Here is a 15,407-nt window from a genome sequence, read left to right as displayed (position 1 = left end):
CGTTTTACATGGGTGTTCTTTCTGAAGCACAAATCTGAAGCGACTCTCAAGCTAAAGATGTTTATCAAGCAGGTTGAAGTACAGCTGAAGAAAGTCATTTGTAACATCAGGAGTGATAATGGTCTGGAGTTCAAAAATAAAGAATTCGAAGAATTCTTAGCCGACAAAGGAACCAGCCACAACTTCTTAGCTCCCTACACCCCTCAACAAAACGGGATTGTCGAAAGACGAAACCGATCTTTGTGTGAGGCGGCCCGAACCATGCTAAGTTTTGCTTCTTTACCTTTATATTTTTGGGCTGATGCTATTGTTGCAGCTTGTTTTACGCAGAACAGGTCATATCTCAATAAGCGATTCACTCTCACTCCTTATGAGATCATCAACAACAGGAAGCCAAATGTCAAATTTTTCCATGTATTCGGCTCACGGTGCTTCATCTTCAATTCTAAAGAACATCGTAACAAGTTCGATGTCAAAGCCGATGAAGGGATATTTCTGGGCTATTCTCTCACTTCTAAAGCGTACAGGGTATTAAACAAGCGCTCGAGGAAAATAGAAGAGACTTATTATGTGACTTTTGATGATAGCTATGTCAAAAAGCTAAAGGCCAACGAAGACACAGTTGGAGAAACCTTTTCTCAAACAGGCCAAGTTACAGCCTCGATCGCAAACCTATTTGAGAAGTTTGTCGAGTTATTCGATGAACCAGAGAAGGCTACTCTCTCGGAAGTTAGTGCAGCAGACAACAAAGTAGATCATCTGAAGTAACTCATCGAAGATGCTGCCAATCGAATGAATGAAGGACGATCAAGTTCCAACGAACCTCCACAGCACGATGCTTCAGTTGAGGGGGAGGATCCATCTTCTTCATCACAGCCGAGCTCACATGTTGAGGGGGAGAACAGTTCTCAAGGTGCTCCCGAAGGTACTACAACACCCGAAAGTGCTACAACACCCGAAGGTGCGTCAACACCCGAACGCTCGACACCACCCGAAACCCCTGTAGCTCCGGAAACTCAAGACACACCTGAAAGCTTATCTGTCGAAGGGGAGAATGACGATATGCTTTATGACGATGACAGTCAATCTGAACTAGAAAAGATGGTAAACGCTGAATTGGATCCATATTATGATCCAAATTACCCTCCTCTTGTCAAATGGACCAGAGATCATCCTGTTTCTCAGGTTGTCGGTAATGTCTCTGAAAAGGTTCTGACCCGATCACAACTAAAGGCAAAACAAAGTTCCCTATTTTCAAAAGTAGAATCTTGTATGTTTAACTCCTTCGTCTCAAAAGTTGAACCAAAGACAGTTAACATTGCTCTTGATCACTCCGATTGGGTTCAAGCTATGCAAGACAAACTGAATGAATTCGAAAGGAATAAAGTTTGGCGCCTCATTCCAACTCCTTAAGATGCCCCAGTTGTTGGTCTCAAATGGGTCTTCAGAAATAAGATGGACAAGGAAGGCAACGTGATACGAAACAAAGCACGTCTGGTGGTGAAAGGATACTGTCAAGAGGAAGGAATCGACTATGAAGAAACTTTTGCTCCTGTAGCTAGGCTGGAATCCGTTAGAATATTTCTTGCCTATGCTGCACACAAAAACTTTGAGGTCTATCAAATGGATGTCAAGTGCGCATTTCTAAATGGAGAAATTGAAGAAACGGTGTACGTGGAGCAACCTCCCGGATTTGTCAATGAAAAGTACCCCAATCACTGTTACATTTGGACAAAGCCGTATATGGACTGAAACAAGCTCCGAGAGCCTGGTATGAAACGCTAACCAAGTTTTTAAAGATGTCCAAATTCAAACAAGGTTCGGTTGACCCAACCTTCTTTCGTAAGAAGGAAGGTACCCACCTTATGATTGTTCAAATTTATGTCGATGATACCATCTTTGGCTCAACGAATCCTAGCTTAACGGCTGAATTCAGAAAGCTGATGGAGACTAAATTTGAAATGAGCTCCATGGGTCCAATTAACTTTTTCCTTGGTTTAAATATTAGACAAGGACTCGAAGGCATCTTTATTAATCAAGAGGCTTACACGAAGACTCTCCTTGCAAAATTTGGCATGATGGGAGATTCAAAGGTTAAAGTTCCAATGGCGTTCGGCACCAAGCTCAATCCATCCTTGGATAAGCCAGCAGTAGATATTACGCTATATCGCCAGATGATCGGTTCTCTGATGTCTCTTACTGCTAGCAGGCCTGATATAATGTTCTCTGTCTGTTACTGTGCTAGATTTCAGGCGAATCCACGTGAACCTCATATGCTTGCAGTGAAGAACATACTCCGTTATCTCAAGCGAACTACCTTTTTAGGCCTATGATATCCATCCAACTCAGGCTTCTTCGTTCAAGCCTACTCAGATGCAGACCTTGGAGGTTGTGGACTAGACAGGAAAAGCACCACGGGAGGCTGCCAATTCCTTGACGGGAAGTTAGTTAGCTGGCAATCAAAGAAACAAACTTGTGTGTCTTTGTCTACAGCTGAAGCAGAATACATTGCAGCTGCCTCCTGTACTTCTCAAGTGATTTGGATCCAAAGTTAACTCCGGGACTATGGACTCAATATGAAAAAGATCCCACTATATTGTGACTCTGAAAGTGCAATTAGGATCTGTCATAACCCAGTGCAACACTCCAAGACTAAGCACATAGCACTGAGGTATCACTTCATTAAGGATCATGTGGAAGATGGGAACGTTGAAATTCATTTCGTTCGAACCACTAATCAACTGGCTGACATCTTCACCAAAGCTCTTTTTGAAGCATCGTTCAACAAAATTCTACAAGGGCTAGGTATGATGGAATCGGAGTCAGTACCACAAATTACCTCTCAAACTCAAAAGTAAGAAGCGAAATAGACCGAACGTTCGGGTTCGGGTCTTGTACTAATGTACCGAAATGAACCGAACGCTCGGGTTCGGTTGAATATTCTGCTTTTCGCTCCTCAATCAAAGGTAGTTTTCTTGGTTGTAGATCTTATGTATAATTATTCCAAATGCATTTATCTTATTGTCAAAGTTATTCTCTTTTTAAAACATATTTTCTTTGGCAACCGAAATATACCGAACGTTCGGGTTCGGTTCCAAAATTTTTCTCACCCGAAATAGACCGAACGCTCGGGTTCGGTTCCAAAGTTTTTCACAACCGAAATAAACCGAACGCTCGGGTTCGGTTCCAATTTTTTTTTCTCTGTATTTTTTTATGTCTTATTTTTTTATTCTTTTTATTATCAAAAACTCCAAAAATATTTTTTTTATATAAATTCAAAAACTCCAAAAATATTTTGTTCTTTATTTTCTTTTTGGCTTTAATTTTATTTGTGTGTTCATTTATGCGGAAATTGTTGAATTAGCTAAGTGTCCCTAGAAGCATGCTGTTGTATGTGTCCAAAGCCTCACTTGATTCTGAATAATAGCCTTAATGACTTGGTATACACAAACCTTGTCTTCCCAATTAGGCTATCACATTTATTCTAATCATGAGCTACCTAACTCTCTTCTCACATGAGATAAGAGTTTTCTGCTTGGTCCTATTTTTCACAGCAGAGGTACTTTGATTTCTTACACCATCTACATTACATTTCTCCATCACATTCGTTTCACAAACGTAACCCTTGAGACTCTCAGAAATTACCACTGAGGTTTATGGTTACACAATTACTATGTTCATGATCTTAGTTTCGTGCCACTACGAGCTAAGTGAGACCCAAAGTTCAATACCCAATACGAATTGACAGTGAACAATTAATTTGCTCTAGTTTTCACTAATGAATTGATGGACGTACCTCCATGAAATCTCAAATTTTACTTTTGTGTGATTCCTATGAAATTGTTAAATCCAATAACATTTCTTCACTTGGGATCCAGTTTTAAATTTTTGTTGAGATTTTATATATATATTTCCTAGCCAAATTAAATTATCTCCAACCTACTTGTTCAATAGACTACACCGGTCTCACAAGTACTTCATGCACTTTCTATCTTATATCAAGATTAGGAATTTTGAATCGAAGCCAAAGCCACACTAATAAGCCTACTTAAAAGAAGCCTTTCAACACTTCTTAATAAGTGTTTGATCGTTATTCAACGGGAAACCACACAAACACTTTAAGGTCTCTCTTGACTTTGAAGGAAGAGATTCGTGCCCGGGATCATTTGTTTCGTGTCTTTATTGACATCACATATTTTCCCAAAAATATTGCTTTATTTCTTTTCTTTTACACCCTAAGCACGAAAATCTTTGATTTTCCTAAATTCAGGTTCTATTAATTACAAGGCATTTTACTTGGATTGGCGATTGATTAAAGGGCTGTGGTTCATTTTAATCCACGTGGGAACATTTTTCAAAAGATGTCGTTACAATTTAAAAGGATAAGATGACGACATGCTGACTCAGGCGGGAGTCTAATCGATTTGATTTCAAACGGCGCTGAAAGGGAAAGCGTGTGAATCGGAACCGTCTCATCTCCAAACGGCGCAAGAGGAACGCGTGTGAATCTAAACCGTTTCGTCTCCAAACGGTGCATGATGGGAGGCGTGTTATTAGGGGTCTGACATTCTCTCTCATGCGTGATCATCGGCAACCCCAACTGTCACGCATCATTCAACTCCGAAAAACCCTTCAATTTTCAATCGAAGATTTGGGAAGATCTTTCTCTCTCTTTAAACCCCGGTATAAAAGGCAACATAATCCTTCATTTACCTCTTTACTGCAATTAAAATTCCCAGAGAGCAAAAATTCCTTAATCCTTCCCTGTTCATCATCTTCTCCACTTTCTTCAAGCAATGGCAGATTCATCTTCTGTTCACACAACATCCCACATATTGCCCATTCGCCCACAACAAAGCCTAATCATCGATTTAACCCCTCATGCTTACGACACCTTCATGTTCCCCATCATCGAGTGTTTGAAGTTTTCTCCGATCGCTCCTGCACTTACAAGAGCTGAATCTGTTCCGATGGAGTTCTTGTCACAAATCTTTGCGACTGCTCACTACGACAAGGTCGTTGACAGAATCTTTTTTGATGTCTTTGAGCACAAGGCGTCAATTTCAAAGCAAAGGTTTTGCTCGCTGTTAGGGTTTGAACCTGATTCTACGAGGGTTAACCCTGAAACGATTCCAATGGGTCACTTGTTCAACATGTTCTATAACATGGGTTATACGGAGGTGCTTACTACGGTCACAAAGTTCAAGAAGTCGTGCCTACCCCCCCAGTGGAATGGGATGTTCACTGTTCTATTCAAGGGGTTATCTAAAAGAAGTGTTGGATCTGATGGTGCCAGTCGTTTATTTCTCTCCATCATGTATGGAATCTATAATGGCATCAACATGGATTATGGGTTTGTTTTATGGCAACAACTCATCCAGAGTCTCTCCTCTACCTCCAGACATTCCGAGATTTCGTACGCTAGGTTCTGGACTCTGATCACGAAATGGGTGATGGACAAGTACCACGTCCCCATTGTCGCTGGTGCTCCAATGTCTTCGATTGGTACTTTCCATACCAGGAAGATCATTGTCTCGGACGCTTCCAAGTTTCCGTTCAACAGTTCTATTCCAGAAACTATGTATGGTGATGTTCCTGCTGATAGCCGGATTATCAGGACATACAAGGAATTCAGACGTTCTGGTCCGAGGGATCTTACTCCGGAGATGTTGAAGTCTATACATGACGTCGACAAGCTTGCTCCAAGAGGCAAGAAGGCTGATAAGGGGAAACAGGTGGCAAAAGGAGCAAAAGGCCCGTCTCCAAAGAAGAGGAAACCCACCAAGGCTGCTCAGTCTCCGCAGCAAAAGAGGAGAAAAACTCAGCTGAAGCGAAAGCTGATTATCGCTTCCTCCTCAAGTGAGTCTGAGGGTGAGAGTTCAGATTCTGACGACTCTCCACGTGGCAACACTCCACCCAGATCTCCTACCCCAGAAGTTCATGCATCTACTTCTCCAATTAACTCTCCACCTAAAACCATTCCTATTTCTATTCCCCCCATAACTTCCACTACTTCAATACCACCCACTTCCATCCCAATACCACCACCAATATTCACCGACGCAACCACAACATCCACTGGAGATGTTAGAGCCAACGTATCTGATACGGGGGTTCATACTGATGCACCCGAAACCACTCCAGCACCCGAAACCACAAAAGCACCCGAACCTACACCAACACCCGAAACAACCCAACCCGAACCTACCCATACTACTGCACCACCAGCTTCACCACCACCACCTTCTCCAGGTCATGCATCAGAGGGAGAAGAACCACTCCTTGGCGGGGAGGATATGACGTTTGACTCGGTCTACTATAGTCCGTTTCAAGTACAGATTGATGACGATGACGACGCTCCTGTAACCAAGCGACATCTCAAGGAGCTCCATGACAAGATTGACTTGCTCATCGCCTCCTCTTCCACCTCTCAGTCATCCCTTTATGAAGATGCAGTTCAGAAAATTGTTGACGCTTTCTCCAAAGCTCAGCAAGATTCCATTGCTTCTGCAAACTCCGCCATCGACGCCTCAACAAAAGCCTGTCAGGCTGCGACCGAAAAAGTCGATAAACTATTTTTTGATGCCTCTTCCCTGTTAAAGTCTTTACAGGAGAGTGCAAATGCTGCCAAGACTACGTTGGAACCAATTGTTCATCAGCTGGCAACATCAGTCTCCACTGAGTTGAAGTCCTTCGCTTCTTTTCGTCAAACGCTTTCAGACGACAACTCAGCCTTTCGCACAACCATTGACGAGCGTCTCTCGAAGCTACAAGAAGATTTGGCTGCCGAGAACTCTATGATGGATGTTCTAGCCAGGAAGACCACCGCTCTGAAGGTCAAGAGTGTTCAACTCTCCAACTCTCAACAGGAAATTGACTCTCTTCAGTCCGAAAGGGAGGTGATAAAGTCGTGTGTTTCGGATGTCCACTCTGCCATCTCCAACATCCTCGAAGCACATGATCCCATTCTAAACTACACTGTGAGGCGTGACCTTGCAGAGAAGCTCGTTCCCGCCCTTGCCCTGCTCAGCAAAATAGAAGGCCTACTTGATTTCATGTCCATTCCAAAACAAGGGGGAGAGAAGGAATCAATGTCTCAACCACCTCCTTCCTCAAAGGCAACACACACCACCAAACCTCCTCCAATAGGCCAAGCCTCCGGTTTTGGTGTGAAAGATAAAGGCAAGAATATTGCTGAGGAGGATGAAGATGAAGATAAAGAGACAATCGCTGAACTATTGAAGCGAAAAAGTCGAAATAATGATGCTGATATCAGTGCTCGTGTGGCTAGAGAGGCTGAAGAAGCAGAAAGAAAACAGAAGGAAGCCCACGACCTTCTTGAGAGTAGGAAAACTCTTTTTCCTGCCTGGACTCTCGAGAGGATGATAAAAGAAGCCATTGACACACCGAGTATCTTGTGGCTGGAACCTGTAATCTCTCTTGATTGTTCCAACACTGTCGACTCACAGTTCGACATGCCACTGACCCGAAAGGCGTTCATCTTTCACGCCTTCTCCAACGTTTCAGAGTTCCCTCATCCTCATCCACAGGTTGATCGGGACTTGATCAATTTTTATCTAAAGGCCGCTCAACCTCAGTATCAGACTTGGAGCGCTCAGAAAATTGTCAATGTTCGGGTCTTGAAGCCGTACAGTGAAGGGAACTTCATCAACATTCGGTTCAAGGTACTTCGGGGATCTACCAAAACCGAACATGTCATTTCCCTTGCAGATCTTCCCAACTTTAATCCCCATGATTGGATAATCTTGCACAACATCCTACTCACCAACGAAGCTGAATACGGTCCGATAATCGACCATTTCAAAAGGATGCTCATGTGCTACATTATGGAAGTTGCACTGATGGATCAGGAGATAGCGAGCGTATTTAAGAAGAAACCAACAATATCTCCTGTTGGCTCTGCCAGTGATCTTAACCAAATGCAGATGGGTAAAATTGACTCGAGAAGGAATTCGGTCATGTTCACCAGGAATGAAGGGCAGAAATGTCTTTTCGCCTTGGCTGACAAACACCTCTACACCACTGCTTGCTTAGAGCATGTTTTGGGGATCATCCACAGATGCAAGCAAAACACAGCGGATGATGTCAAGTACTTCGATGACATGATTCAATGGTACATTCGGTTCAGACAGACTATTCTCGCGCTAATCTCTCGTCTGTTTGATACTACGAAGAAAGTTCCCGCTGATGGCCCAAGCAAGAAGAAGAAGTAGTCTCGCTCCAATTTGACGCAAAGGGGAGATTGTTGGGTCATGTTTTGTAATATGTTGCGTCTATTGGGCTCGTTAGCTAGTCCATTTTTGTATCTCCGGTATGGGCCTGTCCATCCGTGAGTTTAGTAGGGTTTATTATAAATATAGGTGCTTGCATGCATCTTAGGTTAACGATAGAATAGATTGATCAGAGCTTAATTCAGAAGTTTATTATCGTTCTTGTAACCCTAAATCCTCTACAGCAGAAGTTCTTAGTCGAGCTCTGCTGAGGATTGTTTGATCTAATCATTCGACATATTTTGATCCATTCTTGTCTTATTTATTGTTTTGTGTTCATCGTAATACCTGTTATAAAGATCTAATCGATCTTCACGTTTGTTTTATAACTTATCATTCTTAGTTGTCAATTGTTATTTTGGATCCTAGCCTTAAATATTTATTATGCATTAAAATATTAAGGATTATTGTCATCTAACTAAAACTTGTTTTTCTCTATAGATGTCTACTTCTGGTGATGCTTCTGCTTCTCAAACCTCTACACATAACTTCTCCCTTCTCTCGATCATGTTCAAGGTGATATTGGATGATACCTACTACAATGATTGGATGCGCAATATCAAGTTGGATCTTCAATACACGGGAAAAGAGTATGTCCTTGGGAAACAACTTATCGAGATTGATGAAGCCCATACTACTCCTGAAGAAATAGCTTCCTACAAGAAACACTATGACTACTGACTAAGGTTACTTGCATCATGGTTACCACCATGATTCCTGAGTTGTAAAGGTTCTATGATGGCAATTGGGCATACGAGATGAACTTAGATCTTGTTGAGAAGTATCACAAGATAGCTCGTCAAGAAAAGTATGAAGTCGTCAAAGCTCTTATGACATGTAAGTTAAAGGAAGGAGAGTCAGTCTGCAACCATATGCAAAGAATGCAAAGATACGTGGAGTGCCTTGAAAAGCTCAATGTGAATTTTGACGAAGAATTCCCTATTGACATGGTCCTTAACTCCTTTCCACGTTGTTATGATCAGTTCGTTCTTATTGATCATTTGAACAACATTGAAACCACATTGGCTCAATTCCATAACCTATTACAGACAACAGAGTCAGGGATGAAGAAGAGTCACACCCCTACTGCTATGAGCACTCTTATCCTACCTATTGGGCAAAAAAGGGAAGAAAAAGAAAAGTGCTTTTAAGCAGAACTGGAAGGGCAAGGCCCCTATTGGGTCGTCTAGCAATGGCCCAAAATCAAAGCCCAATTCTGATATCCCTCATGTGAGTGATCTCAAGGAGGCCAATTGCTTCTATTGTTATGATAAGGGTCGTCATTATGAATGTTGTTTATATGATATGGTTATGGTTTGTATGACATTGGTATTTTAGGGGAACTCACTAAGTTTCGGGCTTACAGTTGTTGATTTTGTTTCAGGTACTTTTGATGATTGCGAGAAGGCGAAGGCGTGATCGTGCACCTCCTTATATTTTTATGATTTGATTCTGAGATACTCTGAAATGAAACCATTTTGAAAACAAATTTGTAATAATTATTTGTTTTTTAATGATTTAAAAAGTTTCAAATTTACATGATTTTTATGGGTGTTACTATATATATATATATATATATATATATATATATATATATATATATATATATATATATATATATATATATATATCACAATCACACACTTTATACAATATCTTGAATAACATCATTTAAAATTATAGAATTTTGAGTAATTTTTTTTGAACCTTTAAATGTCTATGTGTAATATTCACTTTGAATTTAAATTATCCATGTTCAAAATGAATTTGCAGATAGTAGACATAATATACTATTATCTTCAAGTTAAAAATTAACTTATACAAGTATTCGTTTAACTATGGACTTTAATTGTTTTAAATTTTTTATATCAAGAGTATAAATTTAAGATACATGGAATCAGTAGAGTTTATATATAGGTTTTAAGAACCCTGGAAACATTTTTCGTTATGTAATTCAAATTATTGATATTTTTCTAATTCTCATTTTTAATAGGTAGCAAATTACATAGTGATGTTATCGATAACTTTCTTGTAAGTTTAAAATAGATATACTTTTATAAATTTTAAAAATTCAAAAAAATTTAACAAACCATGTACCCGATATTGGAACTGATATCCACCTATTTTCGGTTTCGGTTCCAACATTTTAGGAACCGCCAATACCGGTTCTAGATAATTAGGACAACTACCCGCCTACGTTCATCCTAGGAAGAAGCCTCTACCACTAAGTACAATCACAAGCCAACAAACATAATGTATAGTGAAACAAATCGCCATTTGACGTCACTAAAAAACGGACCTCCACAGATCACCATGTCCTCAATCAACAATAATAATTCTTTATTAAAGAACATGTCACCTCCTTTATGTGAACGGGTTGGCATGTCTTCGGGCCAAATAATAGTTTGACAATGTCTTTGCAAGATCGAAGCAAAATAAGTTTATTTTGGGGCAAATTAGTCCTTTCAAATTTGATATGGACCATCCACGAAACAAATAAATTTTCTTAGGGACCAAAACTAACAAAAAAGAAAATTCTGATTTTAAACTATTACTGCAAATTAAGTTTTTTTTGGATTGAATCTCAAAAGCATAACAAACCATACGACTAACCAAAGAGCTTCTAGCCCAGCGGTATCAGTTGGTTTTTGAGGTCGATAGTTTAAGTGTCGTCGTGAACATAAATGAAATTAGATGATATTAGTTTAAAAGTAGATTAGATTTGCCAGTTAAAAAAAATAAACAAACCATAAGACTAATTTTTGTAGTTTGCACTAAAACTTATTCAAATATTATGATCGGGGTTGAAATAGTACAGAATAATTAATTGCAGACTAATAATACAAAATAAGAAAAAGAAAACTTAATTTTATACTTTATAGCACAACTCGTTCAAAATGTATAAAAACTAAAATTTAATTAAGAAAAACAAGGATCTGCTTCCTCACCATCATTCCCTCTATTTCAACCAGAGACCTACTCCAACCCTAGACAACATTCAACTATGGCGGCCGTTGCTTCACCAAACCCTCCCGTCTCCGCCAAGCCTCCTTCTATCACCCACCCATTTCAGCCTCGCACCACCCTCCTCCCTCGATTTTCCCTTCCCATTGCTTCCAATCATAAAAAACGCCACCGTCTCCACATCTCCAATGTCCTCTCCGATTCAAAACCGGCAACCACCGCCTCCACCACTACCCGTCCTCCGCTGCCTGCGGAGCCCTTTGTCTCCCGCTACGCCCCTGACCAACCCAGAAAAGGTTCCGATGTCCTCGTCGAAGCTCTCGAGCGCGAAGGTGTCACCGACGTCTTCGCCTACCCTGGCGGCGCATCCATGGAGATCCATCAAGCTCTGACCCGGTCTCAAATCATCCGAAATGTCCTCCCTCGCCACGAACAGGGCGGTGTGTTCGCCGCCGAAGGTTATGCTCGCGCCTCTGGTCTTCCCGGCGTATGTATCGCTACCTCCGGTCCCGGAGCTACCAATCTGGTAAGTGGCCTTGCTGATGCGCTGCTCGACAGTATCCCCATTGTTGCCATCACCGGCCAAGTCCCCCGGAGAATGATCGGAACCGATGCGTTTCAAGAAACCCCGATTGTGGAGGTAACGCGTTCCATTACTAAACACAATTACCTTGTTTTGGATGTCGAAGACATCCCCCGTGTCGTCCGTGAAGCTTTCTATCTCGCATCTTCCGGTCGACCTGGTCCTGTTCTAATCGATGTCCCGAAAGATATTCAACAACAATTAGTCGTACCCAAATGGGATGAACCCATGAGATTATCTGGTTACTTATCTCGATTACCAAAACCACCAAACGAAGAACATTTAGAACAGATTATTCGTTTAATAGCAGAGTCAAAAAGACCAGTTTTGTACACCGGCGGTGGCTGTTTGGATTCCAGCGTTGAATTGCGCCGATTTGTTGAACTCACCGGAATCCCAGTCGCCAGTACTTTAATGGGTCTCGGAGCTTTCCCAGCTTCCGATGATTTATCCCTTCAAATGCTCGGAATGCATGGAACTGTTTATGCGAATTATGCAGTAGATAAAAGCGATTTGTTGCTAGCGTTTGGGGTTAGATTTGATGATCGTGTAACAGGAAAGCTTGAAGCGTTTGCAAGCAGAGCCAAAATCGTTCACATTGACATCGATTCAGCAGAAATTGGTAAGAACAAAACACCCCATGTTTCCGTTTGTGGTGATATCAAGATCGCATTACAGGGTCTCAACAAGATTCTCGAAGAAAAAGGTGAGATGAAAAATCTTGATTTCTCATCATGGAAGAAGGAATTAGATGAACAAAAGTCAACCCACCCATTGAGTTTCAAAACCTTCGGAGATGCCATTCCTCCTCAATACGCAATCCAAGTGCTCGATGAATTGACTGGTGGAAACGCAATAATCAGCACCGGAGTTGGTCAACATCAGATGTGGGCTGCTCAGTTTTACAAATACAACCGCCCTAGACAGTGGTTAACCTCCGGTGGACTAGGAGCCATGGGGTTTGGCCTCCCTGCTGCCATTGGAGCCGCCGTTGCGAGACCTGACTCCATAGTCGTTGACATCGACGGTGATGGAAGCTTCATGATGAACGTTCAAGAACTCGCCACCATTAGAGTGGAGAATCTTCCGGTGAAGATTCTGTTACTGAACAATCAACATCTGGGTATGGTTGTTCAATGGGAAGATCGCTTTTATAAAGCGAATCGAGCTCACACGTATCTTGGAAACCCATCAAAAGAAACAGAAATATTCCCGAATATGTTGAAATTTGCAGAAGCTTGCGATATCCCCTCAGCAAGAGTAACAAAAATCGGCGATCTTAGGGCGGCGATTCAAACAATGTTGGACACACCTGGGCCGTATTTGTTAGACGTTATTGTCCCACATCAAGAACACGTGTTACCTATGATCCCCGCCGGCGGTGGTTTCATGGATGTCATCACCGACGGCGATGGCAGAATTAAATATTAAGCTTTTTGAATTTCATTTCTTGTTGTGTAATGTATGCAAAATACTCTTATTATTTCCCTTTGATGTTTGTTATTTAGTAGTTTGTCGACTTTTTTGATAATAAACTTTTATTTTACAATAAACTTGATCATATTATCATAATTCACAAACTATTGTACTACAGATGATGATTCGAATGATTTTCTCCTAACGAGTAAACATGTAATTTTCGAAGGATGTGTGGTTGTGTTTGTATTATGAGGACTACAAAGCACAAAATCAGGCCTATGGAGTGCTAAATTCAACCGATCTTCACCCATAACCATTGACGTGGCATCAAGGAGAACATGCCACGTGTTTCTATGTGCTTCAGAAACCCAATGCATCGAGTAAGGTGTCCCATTAACATTCGCAGGATACGAAAATAACCCTTTTGGACTCTGTTTACTTTTTCTTCTGAAATATTGGCTGAGTTGTGAACCTTTGATTCTCAAATCTAACCATGTCTCCGGCGCCGATATCACTTTCGATTCTTTATATCCCGCAAACGCTTTTATGTAATCATGTTCTTCGTCTATAATCGTCATGTAGAAATTCCCTCTGAAAAAAGGGTAACTTTCTCCGACCAACATCATCGCGTCTCTGTAACTTGAAGTGAAAAGAACAAGGTACTCATTTTCCGGCAACCCACAGTGGTTTAAAACTTTATTCCGGGCTTGGATTTCCGGTATTGAAATGAAGCTTCCGAGATACGACGACTTTTTCGTCAGTATATCGAGTAATCTTGATGGTTCGAGTTGGATTCTTTCAAGATCGTGAAAGTTAGATCCAAATGTTTCCCGAAATACCCCTCGTGGAGATTTCCGTTTTTCGTCCGGTGAAGTCTCCGGTGGGGTAGGGGGTTCTTCTTTCACGCAAAGCTCGTAAAGGTCAGTTTTGTCTTTTCCTTCAACTAATGCGTTTGAATATTCGGGGTATTTCGCGACGACGTATTGTTCGACGTATTGCATTTCTGCGGGGGTGATCGGACCGGACCACCGGAGGTCAACGCCGTGCAAGGTTGATATGGCTTCTGCTATGATATGCGGTGGTATTACTCTGTTTGCTCTCTGTTGTTCGAAACACATCATTAGATCTTCCTTAATATCATCGAGAATCATGAATCTAAACCTTAAAGTTTACAAACGTACCTTAATGATCATACTGTTTGGTCTCCCGGCTTCTGTTTTCTTGAAAAGCGACTTCACCATATCCTCCTGATTCATGTCAAATTATCCGGTGAGTTTTCTGGTGAGTTTCATCGGAGAAGATAAAAGATTAGTGAAGTTCGTACCTTTGGTCGAGTTTGGACAATTCTAGATTCTTCATTGTTTCTTCCCATTCTAAAGATCTTTTTGAACAAATTGTTACAAAATTGATATATATTATAGACGAGTTGGGTGATATTTACAATGCAATTTGTTACTTCTTATACTCTTATTATTACAACAATGGAAGATTCCAAGAAACAGGGTTTTGACATAGTCAAGATTAGAGTTAAATTCCTACTCATTTCTTGTTTCTGAAAGCGAATTTAAGGATAAATAATCTTTATGCGTTTTGGGTTAGTTTGTAGTTTATAGTTTATATAGTTTATACTTTGTACCATTTTACTGATTCTGGTTTGACTCGGTGAGTTGTTGTTGAGTCACTGTCGACCAACTGGTTGGTGACACGTGTTGGGCGATTAAATCAGTACTGAGTTGGAACTTCGGTTGTGGATCCGAGTTGGGGTTATGTTCACACTCCGTCTGTCCAATTTGAGGATTTAATCTAGTTTATGAATCCCACTAATCATAATTAATTAAGAAATGTCACGATTTTAGTTTATAAAATGATAACAGAAAACGACCCTTTTGCCACTGAGGTACAACTGGAATTGTGATCGTAATTACTTGGAAAATAAGCAAATTGTAGTGTAAATACAGTTGTGATTATCGACTTATCGGCTGTTCAAACAAAACGTATCAATGTGAAAAATAATTAATTTAAAGTCGACTAAGTATAACATTTTGAAAAGGGATTCTTTATTTGTTATGTCGGAATACTTATGTATACTTTTTTTTTTATTATGTTAGACCAAAAAGTTATGATGTCATGATATAACAATGGACTATTTC

At 40.7% G+C, this 15,407-nt stretch overlaps 3 protein-coding genes across 3 annotated transcripts; 2 read left to right on the top strand and 1 right to left on the bottom strand.

Moving 5' to 3' along the window:
* The first annotated feature begins 9,049 nt into the window (after nt 1–9,049).
* On the top strand, nt 9,050–9,442 carry LOC145098856 (uncharacterized). Its single transcript, XM_079036452.1, has one exon. The coding sequence runs from the start codon at nt 9,050–9,052 to the stop codon at nt 9,440–9,442; it is 393 nt and encodes a 130-aa protein (XP_078892578.1).
* A 1,756-nt stretch (nt 9,443–11,198) lies between these two features.
* On the top strand, nt 11,199–13,391 carry LOC145102617 (acetolactate synthase 2, chloroplastic-like). The gene has a single exon (XM_079040065.1). It carries the CDS (start codon nt 11,296–11,298, stop codon nt 13,267–13,269), a length of 1,974 nt encoding a protein of 657 aa, XP_078896191.1. The 5' UTR covers nt 11,199–11,295; the 3' UTR covers nt 13,270–13,391.
* A 5-nt stretch (nt 13,392–13,396) lies between these two features.
* Nucleotides 13,397–14,735, bottom strand: LOC145102618 (uncharacterized). The gene is made up of 3 exons (XM_079040066.1): nt 14,582–14,735; nt 14,439–14,504; nt 13,397–14,357 (listed from the first exon to the last, which is right to left on the bottom strand). The coding sequence occupies exons 1-3, from the start codon at nt 14,627–14,629 to the stop codon at nt 13,419–13,421; spliced, it is 1,053 nt and encodes a 350-aa protein (XP_078896192.1). The 5' UTR covers nt 14,630–14,735; the 3' UTR covers nt 13,397–13,418.
* Between the last annotated feature and the right edge of the window lie 672 nt (nt 14,736–15,407).

This window comes from Lactuca serriola, chromosome 4 (genome assembly GCF_051521515.1).
Source record: "Lactuca serriola cultivar US96UC23 chromosome 4, Lser_US96UC23_V15, whole genome shotgun sequence".
Classification (NCBI taxonomy): Eukaryota; Viridiplantae; Streptophyta; class Magnoliopsida; order Asterales; family Asteraceae; genus Lactuca; species Lactuca serriola.
Note: the sequence above shows the minus strand (reverse complement) of the source record. Positions and strands in the feature narration are given on the sequence as shown.